The sequence below is a fragment of the Genypterus blacodes genome, unplaced genomic scaffold (genome assembly GCF_046128005.1).
Source record: "Genypterus blacodes isolate CSIRO-AG114 ecotype Tasmania unplaced genomic scaffold, CSIRO-AGI_Gbla_v1 ptg000112l_1, whole genome shotgun sequence".
Lineage (NCBI taxonomy): Eukaryota > Metazoa > Chordata > Actinopteri > Ophidiiformes > Ophidiidae > Genypterus > Genypterus blacodes.
The window spans coordinates 1,075,276-1,097,551 of record NW_027466916.1 but is presented as its reverse complement, the minus strand read 5'-3'; the positions used below and the strand labels follow the sequence as shown (position 1 = coordinate 1,097,551).

The 22,276-nt window shown below is 44.8% G+C and overlaps 1 protein-coding gene and 5 non-coding genes across 7 annotated transcripts in view; 5 read left to right on the top strand and 1 right to left on the bottom strand.

Annotated features, from left to right (window-relative positions):
* arhgef10 (Rho guanine nucleotide exchange factor (GEF) 10) overlaps window positions 1–22,276 on the top strand; it is a 39,604-nt gene that overhangs the window by 1,147 nt on the left and 16,181 nt on the right. The window contains exons 2-19 of one of the 2 annotated variants that reach the window (XM_076161664.1): window positions 6,073–6,166; window positions 9,795–10,157; window positions 10,811–11,146; window positions 11,844–11,880; window positions 12,043–12,131; window positions 12,432–12,488; window positions 12,697–12,884; window positions 13,635–13,751; window positions 14,448–14,559; window positions 14,668–14,780; window positions 14,864–14,941; window positions 15,029–15,208; window positions 15,732–15,848; window positions 16,073–16,165; window positions 16,672–16,842; window positions 17,316–17,461; window positions 18,013–18,206; window positions 21,536–21,651. In XM_076161664.1, the coding sequence (XP_076017779.1) occupies window positions 6,130–6,166; window positions 9,795–10,157; window positions 10,811–11,146; window positions 11,844–11,880; window positions 12,043–12,131; window positions 12,432–12,488; window positions 12,697–12,884; window positions 13,635–13,751; window positions 14,448–14,559; window positions 14,668–14,780; window positions 14,864–14,941; window positions 15,029–15,208; window positions 15,732–15,848; window positions 16,073–16,165; window positions 16,672–16,842; window positions 17,316–17,461; window positions 18,013–18,206; window positions 21,536–21,651 (2,544 nt within the window). In that variant the 5' untranslated portion in view covers window positions 6,073–6,129. The remainder of the gene's footprint in view (window positions 1–6,072; window positions 6,167–9,794; window positions 10,158–10,810; window positions 11,147–11,843; window positions 11,881–12,042; window positions 12,132–12,431; window positions 12,489–12,696; window positions 12,885–13,634; window positions 13,752–14,447; window positions 14,560–14,667; window positions 14,781–14,863; window positions 14,942–15,028; window positions 15,209–15,731; window positions 15,849–16,072; window positions 16,166–16,671; window positions 16,843–17,315; window positions 17,462–18,012; window positions 18,207–21,535; window positions 21,652–22,276) is intronic. The other variant, XM_076161665.1, reaches the window with a different exon arrangement.
* trnai-aau (transfer RNA isoleucine (anticodon AAU)) lies at window positions 1,994–2,067 on the top strand. Its single transcript has one exon. It is a non-coding gene; the product is annotated as a tRNA-Ile (tRNA).
* Window positions 4,216–4,289, top strand: trnai-aau (transfer RNA isoleucine (anticodon AAU)). Its single transcript has one exon. It is a non-coding gene; the product is annotated as a tRNA-Ile (tRNA).
* trnai-aau (transfer RNA isoleucine (anticodon AAU)) lies at window positions 4,434–4,507 on the top strand. Its single transcript has one exon. It is a non-coding gene; the product is annotated as a tRNA-Ile (tRNA).
* Window positions 6,316–6,389, top strand: trnai-aau (transfer RNA isoleucine (anticodon AAU)). The gene has a single exon. It is a non-coding gene; the product is annotated as a tRNA-Ile (tRNA).
* trnaf-gaa (transfer RNA phenylalanine (anticodon GAA)) lies at window positions 8,174–8,246 on the bottom strand. Its single transcript has one exon. It is a non-coding gene; the product is annotated as a tRNA-Phe (tRNA).

The window sequence follows — 22,276 nt, the reverse complement described above, 5'->3', positions numbered from 1 at the left end:
ATCAGGGGGAGGTGGGGCACACACACACACACACACACACAAGCATGTACACAAAAGTATCTACTGCTCATTTGTTTAGCAAATAGACAATGTGACCTGGCCTGGCTGCAAGCACAGATGTGTTGTTCCCCCTCCCATTGTGACAACACCTTCTCTGGGAGTAGATGTCCTTTTCCCCAGCTCAGTTTTGTTGCAGCTTCCTCCTGTAAACATGCAGGTGTGTCAGCTACTCTTGGCGTTTCAGACACTGCAGGGACAGATGCAATATTCAGATTGACAAAAGCAAATTGTGATGTAATTATGTTCTTACTTCCATGGCTAAGGAGAAGAGCATTCTCTTATAGACTTTTATGAAGTCTTGATTACATGCTTATTGTCCGCTGACCGTTCCCAAGAAGAATCCATAGGGACACAGATTGCACGGTTCAGTAACAGCTGGGAAGCAAAGAGTCCAGCTCTTCTGCAGGTGGATGTGTGACATTTCTCACATACCGCACACAAGCTGGGAACACGTCGGATCATTTTAGTGTCTAATGGACGTTCTCTCTGGGAAAATGTCAGTTTAGTCCCTCAGTGCTTTGTGTTCATTACTTAAGTCTGTTTAGACCTGATGTTATGTTAAAACCATGAATGTATTCGTCTTGAATTGTGTAGGAATCGAACCCTTGACTCCCACAGTGCTAATGTTGTGGTCTTTGATTTCCTCTATGGCATACTTGAAAGCACAATCTAGCAGCTTTTACAGGGTGAATACAGTAAGACGTCACCAGCAATCTTGTTTTCAAAAACTTCCCCCGCCCTCTGAAGTCTGTGCAGTGGCCATTACTCTGACAATCGAGACCATTGAGTTGGCCTGTGGTCATTCATTGTAGTCTGACATTGAGGATGAAATCATGACTGAGTTCCTCTGTTGATATGAAAATGGCCTCAGAGCTGAAATCCGGCTGGTCAACAAAAGAGCTCTTTGGGCCAGCTGCTCTTACCCGCTAACCTCTGCACAATAAATGCTGTTCTTCTGATGACATGTTGGGTTCTCTTGGCTCGGGTTTGCTGCTTACGGTGAGGGTGTGGACCAATAGGATCCACAGCCTGTCTGGGGCTGTCTCTGATTTTAATTGGACAGCGTAGCAGCTTTGAAAGGTTACAGCTCAAGTCTTTCATTTTGCTCACTGACTTCCAGGCTGCAGGGCTTTACCGGTGTTCTGTTACTTTTACTGAAGACTGACTCGAAGCAATACTTCATTGAAATCCCAAACTAGGACACTGGCATTGCTTCTTTGTTGTTGTAGCATTGTGGAAATACTTGGCTATCACTTCCTGGCTCTATATGCCTTTGAACTGGACTTGGACTGCTATGGATCCACAACCACACAATCTGTGGAACAGGCTCTAAAGCCTCTGAATGCTCCTTTACGTAAACTTAGTTAGATACAAATATGTTTGCCTTTGCCTGAGAAAGTGTTGTTCAATGACATTTTATCCTGAACATCTGTATTTTTTATGGATCACTGTCCCACAGCAACTTCCAGGTGCCTTCCTTCTTCCTGTGTAACTGTTGTGTCGTAGACCATAATAGTAACACTTCCTACTGTAACGTGATTCCTGGAACCATGGGTAATGAGTTGCAGTAGGGCTGACGGCGCTCGGTGTAGAAACATGCCTGTAGAGATTTCTGCTGAATACATACATGGAGTCCCTTCACGTGTCAGTAGTTCACACCCCTGACATCAGACAGAAACACCGCTGCCCTGTGGCCATGGCGATCGGGGTGCCTTTCCTCAGCTCCACACCCATCAGGCCTCTAATTATAACTTGTAGCTGATGTGGAATACCACACTCCACGTCTGGGCTTCTACGTGGATGTTTCAGTGTTCAGGGTCGGTTGTATTCCAGAGAGAGTTGTTGGGTGGAGGCTTAAACATCACCAGGCAGGAGAATACTCTGCTCCACATACAGAAGTGGGTTTGTTAGGCTGCTCACAGGAATATGACATGGCCGGTTAGCTCAGTTGGTTAGAGCGTGGTGCTAATACCGCCAAGGTCGCGGGTTCGATCCCCGTACTGGCCAAGCAATTTTTGTCAGGCATGATTCTGAGTCAGTCCGGTCTTGAAGTCGCTGTCACTCTATAATGAAATCACTATGCACTTTCATCTACATACTGCTTCAGAAGCAGCAAGAAATGCGTGGAACACTTCACTGACCTATTGTGAACCAAGAAGAAGAAACATAGTCATATAATCATTTCAGCCTCTCTGAAACAAAAACATCATACAATCAAAGTCTATTTTAGAATCATATATTAGAATTTTTTTCTGTAAAATGGGGTTTAAGTGCCTAGATGCTGATTGTGTCCTTTTTGCCTTTGTATGCTGCAGGGCAGTGTGTACTCTCCTCTCCTCTCCTAAACCTTCCAAACGTACATGACCTTTTTAAGCCAAAACCTGATTACTGTAACGCCGGAGGAGGGAGAAGATGGGAACAAACTGCTTAATTAAACAAGCCAACTAAACACCTGAAGCTAGGGACAGACACACACACACACACACACACACACACACACACACACACACACACACACACACACACACACACACACACACACACACAGCATAGACAGGACTCTCCCTTCTAGCCTCCCCTCTAGGCTTTTGTTCACAGCTTTCAGGGCGGATGTGGAATACCACTTATCTTGAAGTGTACATTCTACGCAAGATTCAAAACCAAACCAGGCTGCTCAATGGTTAACTGTCAGCAACACACACACACACACACACACACACACACACACACACACACACACACACACACACACACACACATAATTTGTGGTTGAGGTCTGTTGCCAGAAGTCACAGTGTTGCTCAAATCTCAAATGAAAAAGCATACAAATGATTTATTCATCAGTCTTTCAAAGTGAATGGAAGTTTTAATTAAATAGCTCTGAGACATTAACATTGCTGGACTTGTATGTAGATTGATGCGTTCATGGCTAATGGCCCAAACACAAAGTAATAATGTGGGCAGGTCCACTTATTTGTGCATACATCACATCCTCTGTACGTTCACTGTTATTATGAATGTAGAGCAGAGTGCTGCTGAGAAATGGGTTTTTATTATTTTTAACCAATTTTTTAACTGAAGACTAAAATGAAAAATTGCACTCATCTTAAAACTAGAGTGTGATTTAGTGTGGGTGACTCTGCATCATTAGAAAGTTTCCATAGATCACTGCTGATCATAATGGACATGTCTATATGCTGGTATGAAGTAAGGTTTAGGTTTCCTGTCCTTACTGTCCTTTACATACACCACATACTGCTAACATGTATTCTATCCTGTGTGTCCTTGCCTGTGCTTTATCATGCAGTAAGTTGTTGTGAATACACAGGTGAACAAATTGTCTGCATTACACTAGCGGGCCAGATGACTATTTTCTTGTCTGCTTAGCACGGCTCATCCTCCCCGACATGTAATGACACGCTCAGCTGAGCCTGACATCAACAATGGAGGTGCTTTTACCCCTCCAGTGTCTTCCACTCTGTCCTCGGTCTCTGCTCTCAGACTGCCATACCTTGAGTTCACTTAGACACGGTGTGATTCTTAAAGTGACACTACAGCAATTTACATCTAAACTAGGTCAATAACATTGTTTACTTGGAGAGTTTTTTCTGTTTTTAGGTATTTGCTGCTGATTTACCTCTATTGGTCCAGTCGTTAGTACTTAGGCCTCTGAATAGACATTAATGGAACACGATCCACATTGAAAAACCTCCTCAAGCTACACTACATGAGGTCATAAGTTTAGTTTAGTACAATGTGTTTGTCGTTGCCTCATACTCTATATGTTAGACTTATTCTGCTTTGAACTGAGCTGGGTGTCAGTGTGGTTCACCACATATGAAGCGCCCTGCCACAGACTGGTACAGCATGTCATTTGTTGGAAGATGCATTTTCTTTCCACCAAGGAGCAAGTAAAAAGAGTCAAAGCCCCAAGTAATTATAGGAGAGAAGAGGAACGGAGGAATCTGCCGGCTGGTTTTAAAGCTGGAATGGGGGAAGCTGTCATTGCCTCGTGAGTGAGTGCTGTGTGATGAGGCAGACAACTCTCCTCATCTCTGAACAAACTAATCACCACTGAGGCTCCACCAGGTGAAACAGGAAATGCTTTCTTCCTGTCTTCTGTCTTTGGCCTTTTGTCGAAAATGGTAATTTCATGGCCGGTTAGCTCAGTTGGTTAGAGCGTGGTGCTAATAACGCCAAGGTCGCGGGTTCGACCCCCGTACTGGCCATGACGTTTGCCTGTACATCCTGTTAACGCAGTAAAATACCAATGTTTATTGTTCAACCTGTCCACCTCTGTCACAAAAGTCCAATTTATGTACTGCACTTCACCTGAATTCAATAAGAAATGATGAAACAGGCGATGTAAATATGGCCGGTTAGCTCAGTTGGTTAGAGCGTGGTGCTAATAACGCCAAGGTCGCGGGTTCGATCCCCGTACTGGCCAGCAACATTTTGAATTGTTTCTCAGAGAACATGTTTATACACTGTGTTGATCACCTGTGTACACTTGGCAGTGTACATTTGAAGACTCTTAGACTACCCAGGAGCAAACACAAGAAGGCTTCATCATTACAGTTGTACTCCAGCTATCTACAGTAGTTCTTGCTTTCTGACTCTTAGCGTTCTTCTCCATTGTGCAAGCTCTTTGCCCCCCCAGGCCATGGATACTTTACCTGCCTCTGTTAGCACTTAGCATTGTCACTCAGCCACACTGGATTCAGCAGACACTGGCCCTGTGTGTTCCTTTGCTGTCCTGGCTTTGTGCCCTAGGAATACGGTGGGGGACAAAGAAGCTGAGGATTCTACATTATTAGTAGACAAAACAAGCTTTGAGACTCAGAATGGGTTATCTTTTGGCTCTTGTTTTCTGTATTACTGTGGTGTAGGCTTGTCTTACTCAGTGTGGACCATTGTGAACATCTGTTGTGGTTCGTATTGAACCCGAGAAAAGATTCTCTGAATAGAATATGGGGCACACATACCATGACAATGGCTGCTTTATGCTATGGTATGATGTCATGGCTGTGTCATTCTGCTCTTGAGGGCCATTGGCAAGCTGAAGAAATCTGCACATTTTTTCCAGAGGAGGCCTTTGATAGGAACTGTCACCTCTGGATACGAGTAGCATCAGTAAACAAGGCTGTAGTGGTGAGGAATGTTATGTCTCATGCCCGTGCAGGTCCAAAGGTCTCACCTGCCTCGACACGCTATTGACATTTCCTTGGGGCTAAGTAGAAGATTACCTTTAAACTTAACATTGACCCCGGAATCCTTATATGTCCGTTGTCAGTAGAATGTTGTCTTTATTTATGTCAGGAGTACAGTGTAACCACCTGGTGAGAACTATAGACATACCATGCTTCAGGATTGGTTTCTATCAGTACTTAGTTACACAAGGCTGTGATATATTTTTGACCTTTGCTTGAAATTATGCAGGATAAATGGTTTGGCCTGAGCCTGAACAAATATACTAAGTTGTAGAGTTGTCTTTGACGTACTAGAGTTTAGTGTATTTGACCTAAGTTGCGTTTTAGCTTTAGAAACCACCCATCAGCCTTGTTTTGGGATTACTACATAGGGTATGGCTTATCAGTTGGTGGTGTAAGAATGAAGTACCCACACAGAGCATTCACACACAATTACCATATCAAAATGATGTTTTGTTGTTTGTTTGTTTGCACTCAACATGTTGTAGTATCAACACTCTCTGCCCCCCTCCCCCCCTATCAGTACATCTTTGTTTCCATTCAACAACTTTTGCGTTCCAATTTATCACGTCTACAGCAGCTTTAATTCACATGTATGTTAACTCCAAAGGAAATCAGGTCACGAGAGCAACACAGCCGTGCCTCCCTGCTGGCTGGCTCAGTGCTGCTGTGATCTAGTGTAACGTGCAGTAACAGGCATGCGGTTGGCCTTTTTGGAGACTGGCTTTCATACGGCTTAGCCAAGAATGCCTCAGTCGTGATGTATGGAAACATTCTAATTTTCTCATTTCTTTTGTTTCAGGGATGTGTGATGACATAGTGGTCACAGCTGAGTGAAGCGCTTGTGCAGCAGCCAATCATGGACGTGGAAGACTTCCCACCTCCTCCTCCTGAAAGTAATGTCAACAGAGCTTTGAGCTGCACACTTGCAATGTTGTGTTTTGTTATTGTTTTGAGTGACAACTTTTCTGTAACATTCTCCTTAGCAGACGCTTGACTCAACGTGACTTTGAAAAAAAAAATTATGACCATGGTCATGTCCTATGGCCGGTTAGCTCAGTTGGTTAGAGCGTGGTGTTAATAACGCCAAGGTCGCGGGTTCGATCCCCGTACTGGCCATCATCCTTTTGATTTGATTTGTTTCTAGGTTCAATGTTTATACGCTGCATTGATCATCTCTGTACACCTGGCAGAGTAAATTTGAAGACCACTATTTTAAGACTACCCAGTAGCAAACACAAGGAAGCCTCATCATTACTGTTACACTGCAGCTATCGACTGCAAGTTTAGCTTTCTTACTCTTTGGGTCTCTCTTTTGTGTGAGCTCTTTGCCCCCCCAGGCCATGGATACTTTACCTGCCTCTGTTAGCACTTAGCATTGTTAGTCACTTACACTGTATTCAGCAGACACTGGCCCTGTGTGTTCATTTGCTGTCCTGGCTCTTACTGTTACCGAAGTTTCTTTTAGTTTCTTCTAGTTTCTTCACGTTCGGTCAGTAGCAACATGTGTTAGCTACCATGGGTCATCCTGTGGTTGAATCACTTCCTTGAGGCCTAGTTAAGATGGACAGCATGAGTCAACATCGCATTCCTCTCCTCCACGACTCTGGAGTGTGTGGGCAGGGGAACAAGGGAGTAAGGAGGATAAAATGTGCTGTGTTGCTGTGAATACCAAACAATGTGCCTCAGTATTAGGCTAAACGCTGCTGCAACACACACACACACACACACACACACACAGAATACACACATACAGAGTACACAGCCTCTGGGGATTGACACAGGCCACAGAAATGCTTCGTCTTCAGCTTGCCAGTCACTTGCTTTGTTGCCAGGTTGATGCTGTACAGGATTGTAACCCAGTGACTCGTTCAAGCAGAGCATTATGTGGCGGAGTGGACTTTGGCCTATAGAACACAATCCATATTGTGATACTGAATTAACAATGGCCATGTTTGTGTAGATGTGCCTGAGTGTTCATGTACAGTATGCATGCTTTATTTTCCGATGTTCTTCTACTTTGTGTCCGCTGACAGATGAGGGAAATCCTTATCCTCATGTCAATGCTCATTCATTCCTAGTTTGTGGTCTGTGTGTGGTTGGGAAGGTTGTCCTCTCATGTGGGTGTGTATGTGCTTACACTGTAACTCCAGTCTCAAGCTCAGTCTCTGCAGTCATTCTGCTGGGATTCAAACACACTCTGCTGTGGCAGATGTACAAATGCAGATTGTAGTCAATACTACTTTATTGTGGCACAGCCAAGTGGTGCACATCAAACTCATAGATCGACTCAGAGAGTGAGAGTGTGTAGTACGGCAATTATTGGCACATGAATAACCATCCCACAGTTCAAGAGTACTACAGGCTGTTAGGCAGTCAGCTGTGCCTTATCTTTGTGGCCCACATCATTCATTACTGCACAGATGGAAAGAGACAGATCGTATCTCTGTTTCCAGATTAGTTCTCTACTTCTCTGTGCCTTCAGTCATGGGTCCAGATGGACACAGGGTCACAGTGTTGACCTGCACCATGACCAGCACACCATTCCTTCCCTGACTATAGGGTAGAACAACTACCTGTCAATGCCTGAGGGAATCATACTGGTGATTTAGAGGCGTCCACCGCACTACAAAGGACTTCAGAGTTATTGGGGTGGCTAAAGGGAGTGTAACATTTACTTGGTTACAATTAGTGGGCAGCTTTGGCCTTGAGGCTAAACACAGCGTGTCACAACAGTGAAGGTGGTGTGTGTGCGTGACCTTATCAGCTTGACTTAGTGGTAAAGGCCCACATGAAAGTTGGAGGAGTGGAATGGGTCAAGTAGGTTGTACTTTAACTTGCGTCTGTTGGGAAAAAGCTACACACAGTGTCCTATATGTGGAGAGGGAGGAGGGGGGTCAAAATGCCGAAACCCGGGATCGAACCAGGGACCTTTAGATCTTCAGTCTAACGCTCTCCCAACTGAGCTATTTCGGCTGTGAGGTATGGAGGAAATGAACTCCTCTAACTAACTGGGACTTCATTGTTTTCTTTGACAACACAGCCAGGATATGAGAACAAGACTTTAGACTGAGAGCTAATACTGTCAAAGTTCTGACCACTGACTCGAAAGGACTCAAAGAATTTATGGTATGAGGAGCATAAGCGTGCCAAGCAGAGAGACAGAGTATCGTTCACGGTAGTAGTAGCAGGGATCCCCTCAATTTTAGCTCCCATAGGGACCCCGTCTGTAATCTGACTGGATTCCAAGGGGAAATCATTAACACGTGAGAAGAGGCTGGATGACGTGAATGGAAGTTCTTTCCATTCAGAGAATTTGGTTCTGGCTGAGGGTGAACACCTGAAAGAATACCAAGCATTCCTTTTGTCACAATGAATTCAGGTCAGGCAGTTTGAAGCCTGTGTGGTTCATTCTAGGTTTCATTCTTTCCCTTCTACATTTAACCAAACCTTTGCATTCTGCGGTGTTGTTTTCTTGCACATTTTCAGCACTTCAGGCCTCTCTGCCACCTTTCATGCAAGTCTATGACCTGTGCTGTTGCTCTTGGAGTGTCTTTCGCTCACACTCTAATGATCAGATCAAAAGTACTGATAATCTCAAAGTGCATAACTCCTCTGCAGAAGGAGTCACAGCTCTCGTTCCAGACTAATTGCTCTGCGGAATCTGGAGAGATATTTTTCATTTCCTTCTTGTCTGTTTCCAGCTGAGCTCTCTGATGGTCATTTGTGTTTGAATATAGTTCCTTGCCATTAAGTTCAACATTTGATGTGGTGTTTTGTCACAGATGCTCAATGTGAAAGTACTGTCAGAAAACAAAGGCCCACTTTCTTGCTGTCATAGACCCCACCCTTAATTATAAGTCTGTTTATGGGAGAGTCTTTTAACTTTCAGCCCTGCCAGAAGAATTCCCGCCCACAGTGTGTTTGAAAATGGTTTCATAAAGTGAAGAGCCCTTTTACAAAATTAAATTTGGGGGAAAATAAAACAGAAATATGGTTACTGACAGTGTTTTTTGGATTTTTAAGTTATTTGGGGTTCACTTCCCAGGTCCATAGTAGTCCTGTAGTCTGTAATAGTAAGTGATGCAGGGAACATGTTGAGCCTCCAAAAGCTACTTAAGTTTAATTACATCCAAATACGTCCTCTGCTGCCTCAAAGTGTTTTCTAATCACATTTTACACTGGAACATATAAAAACAAACGGGCCTCTTCTACACTTTGGTGTGACAGGGGAGACAGGCCACAAATTTGAATGTGTGGCTTTTAATTTGTTTGGCTCAAAGTCAGGGAGGTTGTAGTGTCCAGCAGGGCCACAGTGAAAACAGGCTGCCAAAGACATTACATAACTGAGACATTCAAATGTAATCCTCTCTGCCCCTGCCTATGGTGGCTGACCCGAGGGATTTATCTGCCCAAGGAAAACCTTGTTGGCATTTGGCACAGTTATGTGAAGTGCCATCTCCCTTTTCAATCACAGAGGCTTCACTCTATCTCACTCTCCGTATCGCTGTGTTTTTATCTTAGTGTTGGCAGGCCCCTTTGCAGATGAAGATGAGGGGGAAGCCTTCGACTTTGATGATAGTGGCGATGACATCCCTGAGGCTGACCGCCTGCTCCCCGCTCCCCCAGCTTCTCTAGAGCTCAACACAGAGGCTCAGAGCCAGGACAGTATCGCGTCGGGTCACCCAGAGGACCCTCCAGTGCCCTCAGCCGCAGTTGGTGCAGCTCCATCAACAGTTGCCACAGCCAGATCTCCCACAGGTGGAATAACAGCAGAAAGAGAGGGGACATCTGCAGCTGAAGGGTCTGGTGACATGGAGACAGATTTACTGCCACCTCCTCCCCCTCCTATTCAAGATGACTCAGAGACAAATCCTGGAAAAACAGGTTTGTGTTCCAAAAAGTATTGACGTGTCATTGCTGTACTCGGTAGTCTTTGACGGCTTGTGGCCAACATTTTGTGTGTTCCTTGTGTGATAGTACTTGGAGGCTACTTTGTTTTTTCTGAGTTACTTTGCTGATTCCGATTCCGCAGGCCTGCAGTCGTGGGCCGGCCGTCCGTCTCTCTCATGACACCTTTTTATCTCTGGCTGCTTGGTGTAGCAGGTTGTCTGGCTTTTATCACTGAATGTCATGACAGAAGCGGCCTGGGCTCTGCTTATTCTCAGACACTCAACCCTGGAGTATTAAAGTGGAGAAATCTCCACCCTACACCAATCATTCAGTTTCTGCTCTTCAAGGCACCGTAGTACTTCATAATCTTGAAGATACTTAAGATACTTTACAGGATTTCACATTTATTATATATTCACTCTCTCCAACCTTAATTGTTGCCACTACATAATTAGTTTCTAACCTAATCCTCACTCACTCCAAGATCTAATCTATTGAGGATTAGCAATAATCACTACAATTTGTTTAATACACACTACAATTTTACATTAATATGTCCTATAGGTCACTGGCTGTTACTTTTGTTGTGAAGCAACTGTTGAAACCATTCTTTTAAAGCATTCTGCCTTTTTGTTTTCTCTCACTAGGCCAGGATGTGTCCAGTGATGACCCTTGCCCCCCGCAGGCCGTCCCTAGGACCACCTCCCAAGGCAAAGTCAATCCCTACTCTGTGATCGACATCACCCCCCTCCAACTGCAGCAGCTGGAGCAGCAGAGCGGACCCTCCTCTTCCCCTTCCTCCCCAGTCGAGCCAAAGGAGCGAGAGGGAGAGGCTCAGGATATCCACACCAGCCCGGTCGGCATCACTTCAGGATACTCCGTCCCAGTGCCCTGTGGATATGCCACGCCCTCTGGTGTGCCGCTCATCACACCCACCTACACCACGCCCGTTATCATCCGCCACCTCTCCGTGGACGAGGACGGTAAACAAAGGCCAAATCCTGAAACATGCAATGAGAAGAGTTTGACTTAGGAAATAATAGAATAACAACAATAATAATGATGAGGATAAAATGCCCCTGGCAATAGAGAATACAGTGGATGTCATGGCTCTGCTAATTGTATTTGTTCAGTCTAAATCCCTCTTCCTCTCCCCTTTTACTCCAGAGAAATAAGGCTGTGACAATTGGATGCTGTCTCAGCTACTTTCCTCTCTCCTTTCTCCTTTCTGTATTCCTGTTTTTCCTAAAGCCTTGCCACAAGGAAGCCAGGGCTAAAATTAGCCTCCCCGGCTCTCTGTGTTGGCTGTGAGGACTTTCCTGTTTCCCTAAAATCTTAACAGTTGCCATGTCCAAGCCAGTGGTCTGGCACACTGAAGCTCATTTACACTGTAATTATCTCACCAAGGTCACATCAGTTTGAAATTCTCCGATGCTTAAGGGAAGGAGTGTGGAAAGCCACAGATGTGTGATGATGATGATGATGATTTCCTTATCATGAAATTTTAGTTAGGCACATGCCTCAAGTGAATTGTATGGTAGCACATTTACAAATATAAACCAAACTAAATCAAAGTCAAAGCTAAATGGAAGGATTTCTGACACCTGGTGGCATATGACAGGTGTTACAGCAAAGTTTCCACAGGATTTAATTGTTTTATTTCCTCTTTTCCCTCCTCAGTCACTGTGATTGCAACCGGCAACAACTCTGTTGACAGGTGTGTAACTTCTACATAACTGAAGTATGCCTGCTTTATACAGCATTTTAAGACGCGCTGATCCTTACCCGTAACATCATCACAGACTCACTTATGTTAGACTCCCAGGTCAGTGGTGTCACAGAGATAAATGTGTATTTAATTCATTTGTGATTTCTCCAGTGTTTTCAGTGAGGAGTATCCTCCTATCAGAGAGGAGGACGCCTTGACTAAATGGGCGTCTGATCCTGCCAACACCGCCTGGATGGAAAGTAAGAAATTATGTTCACATCAAACGTTCCTCTGATAGAGAAATTAATTATTTTAGTACAATTTTCATGGAAGGAACTTTGCTTTTGTGTCGGCTCTCTCTATTTGAATTTGCACTCACACATTTTGTCACAGCTGAATTCCCAGACATTTCCTTCCCCGTTCTGTAGAGGAAGCGGCCCGTCGTGTGCTCCTTTCTTTAGATCTCCATTACATCACACCCTGTTAGCTGTGTGAGCAGCCGAGCTAAATGATGGAAAGCAAATGTATTCGTTAGCTGCCATGACTGTGTTGCGTTTCAGCTCCAGATGAGGTGATCTATGACGACGTGCCGCGAGAGAACTCTGACTCCAACACAGGTAAATTAACTTCTTTATCTGTTTCACTCCTTCATTCCACAGTGTTGTTTTGTTTTAGTTCCTGTTAGCAGTCTGCTGCCTCGCTTACTTTCACTTTTAATTCATCCAGTTGGATTTTTTATTAAGACAAAGATTCGGCAGAAACAAACTTAACTAAAGCACCTAAATTTAAAATGAACTGTATTTGTGATCTGTCCTCCTCCCACAGAACCAGATGAGATGATCTATGATGACGTGGAGCTCGGCGAGGAGGGCGGCTGCAACAGCTCCCTCGACAACGGCTGGAGCTCCAGTGAGTTTGAAAGCTACGACGAGGCCAGCGACGGGGAGGGCCGCCTTGAGAACGGCCTGCCCCATGCCTTCATGAGGGGGAAGCCACCCCAGAAGAAGACCCATGTGCGTATAATAATCACCCTCCTCCTCTCCCAACACACCAGCTCCTATGTCAGTAGTGTACAGCTGTGGGAGTGGGCGGATGAAGAAGGAATTTACTTTCAAGACTGTGTTCTGTGCCAGCCTCCATTTACTCCTTTTTGATAAAATATATGAAAGGTCATAGGTTAAATATGTGTTGTGTTACTTCTTGCTATGGAACACATTCTACTATTGAGCAAATTTTTAAGATAGAAAATGTATTTATGCATATAGGCGTGTAAATATGCTGTTTAATAGTGTCCAGCTCAGTCAAACCATGGAAGACGTTTAGCAAAAAAAGAGGATGCTTCTTTATAGTAAAGCAGCTTTTTGTACCCTGATTAGATTTTACTTTCTGTTGGTATATATTTACACATAAATGCAACTTAAGTCTGAATTTGTGGGAATCTGTGAAAAATGACAGATTTCAAACCAAACACCAGGGGAGCACAAATTAAAAAGCCAGTATTATGATTAGAGACAGTGACAGTATTTCTGTATCATTGCACCCTTGACAATCTTATTCTGGGGACAGGCAAAGTATGTCATCTGAAAAAACCCTGAAGCATATTGTAAACTGAGGAAGAAAAGGAACAATTGGTGGGAATGATTCATTTAGATGTCTGGTCAGACGGATTTTAACATCAGAGTTGGTCAGCTAAGCTCTGGCTCTCATTTCTGCAAGCCCGTTTCGACACCATAACTGGTAACGCTTGCTCTGCTCTTGTTTAGCTCTCTCAAGATCTGACACGCTTGAAAGAACACTATGAGAAAAAGATGAAAGATCTAATGGCAAATACAGTGGGAACGGTAGAGCTGCAGCAACTAAAACAGAAACACGAGCAGAAGGTAAACCACCTGAGGCTCACCTCACCACTCCGCATTGTAGACCTAGTAGTCCCAAACCCTTAACTCTCAGTGTTGCTAACTGCACTCTGGGTGTGTGTGTCGCTGGCCTGGTAACCTCATGCTGTTGCTCTTTAAATGTTGGTGGTGGCGGTGAAACTGGTGGTGGGTTCGCTTACAATTCATTTGTCTTCCTGTCTGCTGCACTGTGCTGCCTGATTAAGTGTTTAGGCATCAATGTTTTAAAGCTTTGCATACATTTATTATGTTACATTTAATTCTACAGTAAACTGAGACAACAGCCGTTGAGTTTTAATTAGATAGATAGTGTACAACGAGTAGCTGAGAACTGTAGTCATTATAAAAAAGAAAACAATAGCACTCTGTAGACAATAATTGACCAATACATAAAACATTTATCTCTCATAAATGAAATCAGAGCTATGGTACTTATCGCTGCTGTCCCAGTTACTGCTCCACTTTCTGGTCAAGTCTGCTCTGCTGTTTTATGTGTTCATGTGATAATCCATCTTCATTCCCATTCTAACATGACTTCTGTCCTCTGTAGTCCCGTTTGGTAATGTTTTAGGAATAGACTTAACAAAGCACACTACATTTGAGCTCAACTAAAAGAGTATTAATCTGAAAAGAATCATCCATGAAGCTTTTTTAATAATTATTCTTTTTGCTTCACTCAAGATGCAAAAGCTGGTGAAGGCAGCTAAAGAAGGGACCAAAGACGGGCTTGAGAAAACCAAAGCTGCGGTGAAGAAGGGACGGTCTTTCATTAAGACCAAGTCCTTCTGTCATGGTACAGCCACGTTACATGAAAGATAATCTGCAGGCCCTGCAGTTCAACTTTGCTTGACTTTTCTGTTGATAACAAATTGCTGTGCAAATGAAATGCATCTTGTTTCAGAGAGGAAGTCGGCCGGTTTAGAGGATGAGGAGTCTGAGCTGTTCATTGAGGTGGACTGTTTCAATGTTGAGCCAGTGCTGAGTCATGCTCCTGAGGACCTCTCACAGCAACAGGTAAGGAATGTGTCCTTCAGCTTTTACACCACAGTCTTGTGCTGCTGACTGTAGATTGACTCCCTGGTGTCTTTCCTCTGTAGCTGGTGAGAAGATGCATACTGGGCTCCATACTAGAGAGTGAGAAGAACTACCTTGAAGCACTAAAGAGGATATTAGAGGTATGAGGTGAACCTGGTCCTGATTCCAACTGGAAATTCTTAAGAAGCTTCTTCCTCACAGTCATCATGCATTCTTTTCTCGATCAGCAATACGAGAAGCCCCTGTCCCTCCTTGAGCCAAAGCTGCTGAGCGACAGGAAACTGAAGATCATCTTTTACCGCGTGCGTGAGATCCTGCAGAGCCACTTCCTGTTCCAGATCGCCCTGGCAAGCCGCGTGGCCGAGTGGGACAACCTAGAGATGATTGGTGATGTCTTTGTAGCTTCGGTGAGTTTAGTTAAAATACTGCATCAGCCACGGTGGTGCACGGTGGTCTCCCTTTCCTGCTTTCTCACTGAGCAGCACACACACTCGCTCTCTTTTTCTCACATACAAATACACAGTGCTGCACTCTCTCCTCGAGGATGTGCTCCCCCCTGAGCTGTCTTTGGCAGCCTAGCAACTCATACACAAGGCTCTTCAAAACAAAAGACCACATCTCTCACTGTCCTCCCCTCTGCTTCACTTCCTGTTGCTTGTTATTGTAAGGACATCAAGGTCGTGACCCCTGGCGTGAGATTAGAGGAGCAGGGAGGCCGATGTGAAGTCTGCTGTCTGACCCCTCTGTCTACTCCTCTCATCTTAGTAGAAAAAGCACATGGTTTAAGAATTTATGGCTTATTTGGGACAAGGAAACCCCCTGCTTCACCATGTGGTTCCATTTTGGTCTGAGTTAAATTGTTATACATGTGCACGTACATACAATAGTGCATCTGTTCATTATACAATACTTCTGTGTCTATCTCAACAGTTCTCAAAGTCCATGGTGCTGGATGCCTACAGTGAGTATGTGAACAACTTCAGCAGCGCTATGGCAGTGGTGAGGAAGACCTGCGCCGCCAAACCCGGCTTCCTGGAATTCCTCAAGGTTAGAAAAGGAAATGCTCAAAAATCACAAAAGCACAGTGGTAGATAGACATGAGGGATATGTATCATGTTAATATCATACGTGTAAATGTAAAATCTATACTATGCTGGCTTGCTATAGTTTCATCTTTACTCTTTGCATCCCTTAAGAACGTCTCTAGACTAACCTCACACTTTGTTATGCCGTTTGCTAACCTGGACCCATTCTCCTCTCTTCATGTACAGAGCCGTCAGGAGGCCAGCGGTGACAGAGTGACCTTGTATGGCCTCATGATGAAACCTATCCAGAGATTCCCACAGTTCATTTTGCTTCTGCAGGTACAGTGAAGAGTGCATTACACATAATCACCAGCAGAGGGCGTGCTATACACAGAAGTGGTTGCCTGTGAGCTCTCATTATCCTGCCTACATTTGCTCTCATACCATTCCCACCTCTCTTGACGAAAACCTGAGACAGAATATGCAACGTCGGGTTCCTTTCAATGCCAAAATCGGCAGTAACACAAAACCGTAACATGGAGAGCATGTATGTGAGTGCTAATTTAGTATATGTTCATGTTTTTATCTTTATCCGTCGATTATTCACATAAAAAAACAGATTGGTAGGTGAAGACGTAGAAAGATGAGCAGATGTCAGTCCTCTGCTGGCTTGAAAACATACTGCAGATCCATAAGTTATATTTAGAGATAGCCGTCCTATCACAACACAATCCTAGACTAGCTTTTCTGGGGATCTGAGTAGTTGGCAACTTTTCATGACATAAATGTCAGGGTAACAGTACAGTGGTGTGTACACGATGTCTCTCTCTGTGCCTCTCTACCAGGACATGCTGAAGAACACACCCGTGGGCCACGCCGACCGCCTGCCCCTGCAAATGGCTCTGACTGAACTGGAAACGCTGGCCGAGAAGCTCAACGAGAAGAAGAGGGAAGCCGACCAGCGCTGCGAGATCCGGCACATCGCAAAGGCCATGAACGAACGCTACCTCAACAAGGTGTGTGTGTGTGTGTGTGTGTGTGTGTGTGTGTGTGTGTGTTTGTGTGTTTGAATAGGATTATGCGCTGCTGTGGCTTGGAGGGAATAAAATGTTGTCATCAGCACCTCTGTTCATTAACACTTGTGTATTGTTTGTAAAGCTGTGAAACAGGTTAGAGTTGATGATGCACTTTACTCAGTGCACAGTCGATTGTCTCCTTTCACACTGATATTTCAATGCTGTGGCATTTCTCTGCTCCTGAATGTGGGAGGCCATCAGTCACTTAAGCTTCACATTTTCTCCCTCGCATTCTCTCGGCTCAATACTCTATTCTTAAAAGCTTTCCCACAAGGTATAATTATTTGTCTATCTACAGCCACCCACACTGGCATCTGAGTAGAAACATGTGTTTAGAGAATCCCCTCTTCAGTGTGGCACGTCCCCGCCTTCACCCACAGTAGTAACACTCACTTAACATCCTCATCCCTCAGCTCCTGAGCAACGGCAGCCGCTACCTGATCCGCTCGGACGACATGGTGGAGACGGTCTACAACGAGCGCGGCGAAATCATCAAAACCAAAGAGCGACGCCTCTTCTTGCTCAACGACGTGCTCATGTGTGCCACACCAAACATCCGGCAAGAACCGTCGCACACCAGACCTGTTCCTAATCTGTCCCTTAACGCTGCACGTTTTTTCCTACTTTAAGTAACTAACTGTTGTGTGAATTGTTGTCATGTTTTGTGTAATACGAAGTGGACATTGGATCAAACAAGGATTTGCCAACAAGTGAAGTCAAATGAAATTCCAAAACCTAGAAAGCGTTGGTGAGGTCTATTTATTGTACATCTGTAGAGGGCATGGAAACCTTTGGGTGACTTGTGACCACGCTGGGTGTCTGGATTTGGACTCATACATTCTCAATGTGGGCAGAAATTGAACCAGTAGTTGATATGGTGAGCTACATAGCTTGGGTGAAAGTTTCTAAGCTACATCCTGTAATTGCAGCATACAGCGTGCCGGTCACCACACTCTGCCTCTGGGATCTGACTGAATCTTACAAATCTGGCGTTTTAGTGTGTAGTACTTTTCTGTTATATTCACCGTCTTTCTTCTTCTTCTACTCTCACATAATATCGTATGTTCGTGGCAACTTGCGCAACATTTGACCCTTTTCTTTTCTGTGCAGGTGCGGTCAGGATGGGAGCGGGAGTGGCAGTGTGAGCGGCAGCGCCCCGCTCGACCAGAGGTTCCTCCTGAAGTGGAGCGTGCCTCTGAGTTTTGTGGAGGTGGTGGAGTTCGGGTCCAGCGAGGACATGGCCGACAACAGCCGCTACCCGACACCACACTCCGGGGAGAAGGTGGTCATCAATGCCAAGCCAAGTATGGACCACGACGTCACATTTAGAACCCTCTGTCTCTGTCTGGCTTCCCTCATCAGTCTCTCTCTCTCTTTCCCTCTCTCTCTCTCTCTCTGAGCTGGGTTGATTCTGTATGGGCCAGAGAAATTTATAAAGTTGCAGCTCACAACCAGCAGTTGTTTGTTGTGACTTTTGCTTGTCTTTACCTCTGGATGACTTGGCGCTCAGCCCATAGCTTGTAAAATGCCCGCAGCTCTTCCTGCCAGGGATGCATTCATCAATATTGCTTAGAGCGCTGACAACATGGCTGTTAGAGTAATTGAACTTACTTAGTATAGACCTGCCTCATAAATGGCAGGCTTCTCTTGATATATAGCTTTTCTAAAACGGTGTCACGTCCCAGACAGACGATGCAGCCTGGGTGTGTGTGTGTGTTTTTCCCCTCCATCCTTGCTCTGGTCTGGCTGCCTGGCCCGGTGATTTCAGTCTTTCCACTGGGCTTCCCCCCTCCTGTCACACACAGCTGCTCAGCCACTTTAAAAGGGTCGGATCTGAAAAAAAACAAGCGAGCGTATGATTTGCGGTAGCAGCAGCGCAGCTTTATTCTAGGATCAACATTACTTTTGGGCTAATGGCGGTCCATACTGCTGGTGGCGCTGCTTCGGCGGGTCGATGCTTTGATTCTGCTGAAGGTTATGTGAATGAATTTGAGCCGTGGTCAAAGGTTCAGCGTTTCCGATGTGCATGTAGTGTTCTGATGAGCTGGAAATACCCACACTCAGTTACAGTATACATTACTCTCCATTCTCCTCTCCCACTCTCTCATACCATCACCATTTCCATCTTCCTGTCTGTCTAATGTAGCAGCTGTTAGACTTGTGTAATGTTTGATCTGTATGATGTCACCGTGTCATTTATCTCTTACTTAATTCCATGATGTCGATGTTTTTTATGTGCTTCGACAAAACTTCCCTTTAACACATATAGGCGGAAGGTTTGTTTATCTTACACTCATTGGATTGTGATAGCGTTGATGAACCTCCTTCACTCTTTAAGTATCTTGTTCTGCTTCCTTTATACCTCCGTAATGGTTTCCCCTCTTCCTCGCTCTGTGTTCCTTATGTACATCCTTACCATTGGAGTGTACTTTGTTGAGTGTGGCTCAACAGGTGGCGCAGACGGACCCGTCTAACATATGGTGTGACTGCAGGATGTTCTTACGGCTGCAGCTCACAGACAGGTTGACAGCCTCGTCTTGGTCTGATGTGATACAAACCTACTTTGCTTCCTGCCCCAGAGGGAAGAGAAATGTGCCTGCATTATTTAATTCTACAAAAAAAGCTCCTAATTCAATTAAAAATAGATTTGGCCGCTGTGCTTCTTATGAGAATCTTGGCTGTTATGCAAAGCCGTTACTGCTTATTTTTCCTTATTTTATTTTAGTGAGCTGTATTAGTTGCAGGCTTATTTATTCCTTCACCAGCCTTTGCTCTGTTTGTGTCAGGACATGTATGAGTATGAGTGTGTGAGCAATGTCCAGGAACTTTTTACCAATGGAAACGATTGTTTTGCAGCCAAGAGCGGCTCGGTGACCAGCTTGCCGCAGAGCAAAGAAGACTCCAGTGTATGATGTCACCTCTGTGCGTGTTTCTATGCTTAGTTCATCGGCACAGGAATCGGACGGTCACGCAGACGATTCCAGCCACAAAATTCAATTCTCCTCATGAAGCCAGGATGTAAATTGTAGTCATATCGTGTGTTCATGCTGGGATGACTGAGCTCATTCTCAGCTTTACTCGTTAGAAGGCTGTTAGCGTCTGGCACCGTCACAAAGAGCCATTGAGGAATTTGGACCTGGGTTGCGATGGGTTCTACGGTGAGCTGCCCGTCCATGTGAAGTACACAGGGAATGTTCAGATCAGGGACCAAAGAATCTTATGTGAAAATGCATCCTACTTCACTTTCTGAAGTACATCTGATTTGTTGCACACACATCCATTTTTTTGAAGGAACACTAAGCTATCTGTTTAAATCTTAAAGGCCTTCATCTCAGGCCTTCTTAGAAACACACATTCGAGGTAAAACTCACAGGCCTGTTTTATTTACTCTTATATCAAATAGGTCATGTTTGAAATTCCATAGTTTAGAACAATAATCTACAATAATTTGTATTTATAGTCTGTAATAAGTACTGCCCCACCTTCTGTCAACAGTTCCAGTGTCGGGGGATGTGAACATAGCACTGATGCTGGCTGTGCAGTGAATGAACTATTGACACACTGTAGAGCTGCATGTGAGACGCTCTGTGTTCATGTCCTGACCTGGATCAGCCCCCGGGTGTCTCAGCTCGCATTGAAACGGAGGCTTTCTGCTGAAAACATGCCTACAACCCACACATGTATGACTGTGATGCCAATGGGTGACCATGACGAGATCAATGAAACCCATAAACACAGCTGTGGGCACTGATGATGAGTTCTGTGTGTGCGTGTTGTGTGTGGCAGCGCTCGCTCATGTGTAAGGATGACAAGGAATTCCTCTGTGGGAGCTGCAGCGCCTGTATACAAACTCAGAATGAGACGTTTTAGATGTGGACCACCTACGGACGTGAAGTATGTCCGTGAGCGAGTGGCACGCCTGGGAGCAGAGCTTCCCCTGAATGTCCTGACAGGACTGAGCTGGGTTGCCATGGAGCACCAGGCAGGCTCTGTGACCATTGTAGAAGATGAAGAGGAGGAGGAGGAGGAGGAGGAAAGGAAGAGGGAACAGAATGTAGGCTAGCAAATGGAACTCGAGGCATTTTGGTGCCAGAGACTCTCTCTCAGTTTAACTCTTCACTACCCAGCACCTAGCGTACATGTAGTGAAGAGGATACTGTGATGTAGATCAAATGAGATGAAGGGATATGTCTGTATTTGACTGTTTTGATCAAATCCGTACAGTAATTTCTCTCATTAAGAGGATAAAAAGGCACAATATATGTTTATACTGACATGTACGAGCAAAGCAGGATTTATGTTGCAGCTAAAGCCAATATTAGATAGTGTCCTCTTGTGACCGGGGGAACACATGGTGAGAACCACTGCCAAGTTTGCAGAGCTGCCACTGCTCAGTGTGGGATTCTGACTGATTGCTCTTGTGTTGATCTTTGTCACTGTTTGTCCATTTTCACTGCTTCTCTCTCTCTCTCCTCTGCTCATCGCCTCTCTTTGCAACTAACTTTGCTTCGTTTGAATGCTGAGCCACTTTTATCTCCATGCTCATTGCAATATAATGGAGAGCAGATGTTATTTATTTAGAATACACAAATTGATATGCCTTTCAATGTTTCACCCTTGTGTTGTGATGCAGACAAACTTTACATGGGACCTGGTCAACTCTACCACGATCTACAGAACCTAATCCACGACCTTAGCCTGGTCAACCAGATCTCCAGCATGATCGGCAGCCTCAAAGGAAACTACCAGGTAATCACAGCATCAACGGACAGCAGTAGATGTTTCAGGAAATGCTCACTAAAGACAAATAAGGCAAATAACTCTTAAACATCATTGATAGCTAAGCCAAAAGGAGATATTTTTGTACCCTACCTCAGGTTTCTATAAAAACTGGGAGTACTTGCAGTCATATCAGATTTCACTTGTGGAATGTGCAAGCATGGGCAATTTGTCCCCCAAAACCTGACTCGGGCCATTGAGAGCCGTCATATTGACCTGTGACCACAATCCTTCCCCAACACACACACGCACACGCACACGCACACGCACACACACACACACACACACACACACACACACACACAGACACACAGACCTATCTGTCTGTGCTGCTGCGGATGGAAGTCTGCAGTTTTGCCGAGCACGGTGCGAGTGTGTGAGGCTGTGTGTGCTCTGCTGGTAGTTGTGTCAAGTGAGAGTGGGAAGCAGAGAGTAACACAGAGTAGAGTGTCTTGCACACTGGATCTGGTGACGGAGAGATTGATGGAAAAGAGGCGAAGGAAAGAGAGGCGTCTGGCACGTCCAAGTGTTTCCTCCACAGCACTAAAGTTCAGATACTTAACTGACTGAAGGTGACTCAGTATGCAGTGTAGAC